Below are 5,637 nucleotides of genomic sequence, written 5' to 3'. Positions count from 1 at the left end.
CTCCGGGGGCTCCGGGGGCTCCGGGGGCTGCGCGGGCTCCCGCCCCGGGCCCTCGCCGCCGCCCGGCCCCGGTTCCTCGGGCTCGGGCTCCGAGTCCGTCTGCCAGGTGGAGTCGCAGTCCTCCACGGTGGTGGGCTCGCGCACGCCGACCCCGCCGAGCAGGTTGCCCATCGGAGAAGCGGGCGCGGGCGGGCGCGGGGCTCCGGACTCCGGCTGCGGCGGCGCTAGGGCCCGGGCAGGGCCGCGGCCAGGGCGCTCGGCGGCACCTCGGCGCCCAGCCCGCTCTGCCTGCTCGCGGAGAGCGGCGGGCGCAGGGCGGGGAGGAGCCCGCGGCCCCGGGACCGCCGCCCGCGCCCGAGCCCGCCCATCGCTCCCGCCTCCCCGGCCCCGCGCGCCGCGCCCGCCGCTCTGCCCCCCGGAAGGCCCGCCTCCCTCGGCCTCGGACGTGCCTGGGGGGCGGATCGGGGTCCGAGGAGGCGTCGCCGTCTGCGGGTTAAGTCCCGTCCACCCCTCTCTCCCGGCTGTTCCGGGAGGAAGACGGATTGGCCGCGGCAGAAGACAAAGCTGGTGGTGACCGGGCAGCACATCAATAGAAACCCCGAGCTGCCGACACTGCATCTGGGCAGCCACCCAGAGTCCCCGCGGACCACAGAGTCAAAGCTGTCTGCTACCTCATCCAAAGAGCAAAAGCAGCAATAACCATCAGACTTTCACCTGCATCCGTGGATGGTTTCACTAACACCCACTCCGCATCTGTGCTCGGAGGAAAAACTCAGAATCCTCGGCCCCTTGGTCTGTTCTGTAAATGGAAGGACAGCCGGGGAAAACGTGTTTTAGAAGGACCTAAAGGTGAAACAGCACGATGGAACAAGTGACTCCTGTAAACTTTGCATTGTGGCCTCCGGCTACAGGAGGCCACGCCTGCATGTGCGCAGCCCGGCGGGTGCTCAGCTCACATCTACAGACTGTGGGCTGAGTAGACAGGTTCGACGTACACGTCTAAAGCTTCTTTCTAAATGTTTCGTGGTGAAATAGGAGACCACAACAGGGACGATGGGCTGTTTCTAGGGCGAGGATAGGTGAACAGGATGCCCATTCCACAGGTAAATCAGGACTGCCCGTCTTCAAGCACTATGGCTGTGGCTCTGCCCCTAATCAGTTTCTGGCCTTGGACAGGTCACACAGCTACTTTAAACCTAAATTTCCTATCAAATAGGACCCGATTTTCTCTTCCACGTCCCTTGCAGCCCTGACTTACTATGATCCACGAATGATCTAAAACTAATAAGTAACAGACACACAAATAGACCTGACACACAAAAAAGACTTGTTGGTCATAACGGTTTAGTGAAGAAAACATGGGGCAGGAGTAGGCCACATGAATCGAGCTGGTCCGATCTGGGAGTTCGGAGTCATCATCCAATAGCAGAGGACCAGAACACGTTGCAGAAGTAAATGCTGTCCGTCTAGCCGTAAGCATCCCAGAAAAGAAAGTCTAGTGATAGTTGCTGTGCCCTTGTGCTCCTGGTCTGGCTGTGTGTAGATTACAATTGGCCTCATGTTCTTTGCTCACCTCCCCTTGAGAGGTACAGTCTAACTCCCTACCCTTTGAATCAAGGCTGACCACAGGGGCTTGCTTTGGAAAACACACTGCAGAGGATTTTCCAGAATATCTGGAATTTGCAAGGTAAAGCCTATAAGGAATCTTGCCTCTTCTCCTGAGGTCTCAGGAACGTACTATTGTGTAGCCCTGAGCTGCCACATAAGAAGTTCCACTCCCCGGAGACTGCGGGAAAGGCCGCTGTGTCTGTCTTTTGGTCGCCAGTCCCGGTGAGGTCCTGCCTCCCAGCATCCCCTGCTGCACCCTGCTGGGTTTTACTGGATACTCCAGACCAGCCCATCTGCCCGCTGAATACCTCTCAGTGACCTCCACTGTGGCCATACGGAACAAAGGAGCCACCCAGCAGAGCCCTGCTCAAATTCCCGACCCTCAAAATAGTGAAAACAATAAAATGGCTACTGTTTTAAGTCACTAAATTGTGCAGTAGTTACACAAACGATGGCACAATGAAAAATGTCTGTGAAAGCCTATATGTATTTGTATGTATAACTGCTGCAATTGAATCTTTACCTTTTCCACCACCTTTTGGCAAAGGTATCCGTTTTTATAGGGCAATAGGATTTTGTGCCAAGTTGTGCAATATATTTTCTAAAGAATATAATTTTACATGAAGTATTACCAAAAACCTTAAGTAGTGATTTTTAAAAGTAAGTTTGGAGCAATAATTGATCACACTGTGTCCAATCTATGTTAAGAAAGTTAATCCTGGAGGTCTCTCATCTCCAGGTTCTGTATAGGAGTTACCCTACCGGAAAACCTAAATTTCTTCATTATCCCTACCTTTGAGAGCATTTAACATTCCCTCATTGACACTAAAGAAGTATGTCTTTGCTTCAAATAAAAAATCCAACACTTAGGGCCATGCACATATTAATTTATCAATACATATTAACTCTAATCATTATTCACCAGTATATCTTCAAAGAATATTGAACTCAGCAATTAAATAGATGTACATGGAACGAGGAGAAACTACTATCATAATGTCCTATTACAAAGTATAACTTCTGACTCCCTGTACCCAGAATCTACCCTAAGCTCTCCAGATACTATAGCCATGCTCCAGTGTAACTGTTTCAACCTTGTCATGGTTTCAACCATGTCCTTGAAGGGTAAGGCCATGGTCAGGAGGACATGGTACTTCAGGAACTAAACTTTTTTGGCTAGAATCCAAGATACATGTGACATAAATTTTTTTATAGTGAATTGTGTTTTAGGGACTTTAAGAAAGAAGGTTTATTGTTATAGAATTTCCTTTGAGAGCCTTTCATATAAAAGGAAAAGGTACATCAAAGGCCATTTTATCCAACCTCAGGAGTTAACTTCTCAGTAGCTCCCGGGAATTTTAGACCCATGGAGAAAGAAAAAAAAAAAGTTATAAAAAAATCACCTGCTTTTATCAAAAGCTGCTCTATTTCCATTACTTCCGAGGGGACACTTTTTGTTTTATCATTTTGTATTAAGAGGAAAAGTGTAGGGAGTAGATAAATGACATCCTGAACAGAAGTAGGGAGTCGGAGCTGCCCTGGCGGTGTCCATCACGTGTCCTCTGCAGCCCTTTCCAGGCCACTGGAGTATTTGGCTAAAACCCCAAGTATGAACGTACCATATTCAAGGAACCTAAGAAGCAAATGATTCTAAGATGCATCTTATTCCAGAGATACTTAAATGTGGAAAACTGTACGTTCTACAATTCATGCAATATGGCGGTTTGCTACAAGAGAGGTTTAACATTTTTAAAGGACTCATTTATTTCTAAGAAATAGTTTACAATTCGGAGGCCAACTCTAGATTCATATGCAATACTGAGTATTTTCACTGCTTAAAGCCCTTTTTTCCCAATCGCACGAAAATTATTAACAAAGCAAAGGTAAAATGCTCATAGAATTTATGAGTATTGAATTAGTGGATAATAAGATATCAGTGGAGGTAAGCTGAAATTAATGTGATAAGAATTTGGTAATAAATCATCATTTGGATAACGAAACAAATAAATTCAGCCTGTAGACTAAAATTAGAGCCATGTTTAAAAAGTAATAACATTTGTTCAATAACAATGTTTGGAGTCCTTAGTTGAACAATTCAGCAGCATTTAGACCCATATTTTGGGTTTTTGATTTAAGATGCTGTGCTGAAAATAGAAACTGAAAAGATCTTTTCTAGCCATACTTTAAGCAAAACATTCAAAATTTTTAAAGAAAATTAGTATAAAAGCTATTAAATATAGGAATTTTGACGTCAATCAAAAAAGGAAAAGAAATGTTGCCTATCGCCTCCAAAGTTATTACTTATTTTCCATGAATAAAAATAGATACGTATCCCCACATTCCCTTTTTCCAATTATTACCATTAAGTATTTGTTATTATTTTATACAATTCTTTAAATTGTGTGGCCCTTTAAATTTATCTGATCACTTAAAAGCATTTCAGTAACTGAATAAGAAGTGGATATGTGAACACATTCTGGACTTTTCCCCAGCTCAGGAGGGTGCTTGTTATTAAATTTACAGCCAAGGAATATGTGATTCTTGTGCATTCCTCCAGTCTTCCTCGGAGTTTCTGCCCTTCTCATTTACAGTTACTCTTAACCTTGTGAAAAGACTCCCCGAGGCATGTTGGAGGAATGGATCTCTTCCAGGCTTCTCAGAGCACAGGTGCCCCTATGAGGATGCATCAGAACCAGCAGACGTGCTGTCACTGAGCGCAGGGACATGCCAGAGAGGATGCAGAGAGACCCAAAGGCAAGCATTCGGAGCTCTAGCCCAGGACTTAATGGCGCCTCAATATAGCAGAGGAAACGAGTCTTCCTTCTGCCCAAAGACAAGTATAGGCTGGCTAAGCCTCAACCAACCCCGGACTCTGGTCTGGCCTTCCATGAGATGGCTGTGCCATTTGGGAGGCTAAAGCGTCATTTCTCATAGACTGTCAGCAACTCCATTGGGAGAGAACTTGGGCCTGGGTGTTGGTGAAAAGGCACACTCCATCCAGATGACCATCTCTTCACAGAGAGGCACTGTCCTATTTGGCAACAACTGTTTCTTCCAGGCTTCAGAGCTCACAACCACCTTTAGATGAATGCCAAGGGATAGCTTTGTCTCAGTTTGAAACTTTGTTTTCTGATGGCTAATCATCTATTCTACCCCATTTCCGAGATAGCTCTAATCATCCCCATTTCTTGATATTCATGCCCTTGCAAAGTCCCTTCCCTCACTGGATGAGGACTGACCCTGTGTGGGCAATAAAGTATGGTGGACGGGATAGCACGTGACTCCTGAGGCTAGGTCACAAGCGGCATGGGGGCTTCCACCTTGATCCGGATCACTTGCTCTGGGGGAAGCCAGCCGCCATGTCCTAAGGATGCTCAAGCAGCCCTATGGAGAGACCCACAAGGAGAGGAACAGAGGCCCAGCCAACAGGCAGCACAGACGTGTCACCATGTGAGTGAGCCACTTGGACGTGGGTCGTCCAGCCCAGTCATGCCTTCAGATTCCTGCAGCTCCAGCTGGGCGCTGACAATGACCACTCTAAAGCTGCGGCCAGATGCCAGCTGAGGCTTCCCTCCAACAATGAGAATGATCCAGCCTAGCTCTTCCCGAATTCTTGGCAAAACAGAAACCGTGAGAAAAACCATGAGTGATTATTGTTTTAAGTCACTACATCTTGGGGTGACTTATTACAAATCCCTGGGGTAACTGGAGCACCATCACCGAGTCAACACCAGTCCCCAGCTTCATTTATGCCACAAACTTTTACTGAGCATCTACTACATGCCAGGCCCTGGGCTAGGCTAGGATACACTGGATGCTCTCAATCCCTTGGGAGCACAGATGAGTAAATACAAATGGCCACAGAAGATCTTATAACAAAATCCTAAGAGAGTCCCAAAAAGGGGGTGATGATTTTCTTTCGTTCGTCAATAAGAACTATTCTTTCTTTCAATAAAATGTATTGCATGCATTCTGGGAACCAGTCACTGTGATCTGTGATAGACACTGGTGAAAACGCTCACTCCTACT

The 5,637-nt window shown here is 47.1% G+C and overlaps 1 protein-coding gene across 1 annotated transcript in view; it reads right to left on the bottom strand.

The window, feature by feature from the left end:
• Positions 1-269, bottom strand: part of OGFRL1 (opioid growth factor receptor like 1) — a 19,293-nt gene extending 19,024 nt beyond the window's left edge. Inside the window, exon 1 of the mRNA XM_029224279.1 lies at positions 14-269. Within this exon, the coding sequence (XP_029080112.1) occupies positions 14-171 (158 nt within the window). The 5' untranslated portion in view covers positions 172-269. The remainder of the gene's footprint in view (positions 1-13) is intronic.
• Between the last annotated feature and the right edge of the window lie 5,368 nt (positions 270-5,637).

The sequence above is a fragment of the Monodon monoceros genome, unplaced genomic scaffold (assembly GCF_005190385.1).
Source record: "Monodon monoceros isolate NGI ecotype Baffin Bay Population unplaced genomic scaffold, NGI_Narwhal_1 Super_Scaffold_15, whole genome shotgun sequence".
Taxonomy (NCBI): Eukaryota; Metazoa; Chordata; class Mammalia; order Artiodactyla; family Monodontidae; genus Monodon; species Monodon monoceros.
Note: the sequence above shows the minus strand (reverse complement) of the source record. Positions and strands in the feature narration are given on the sequence as shown.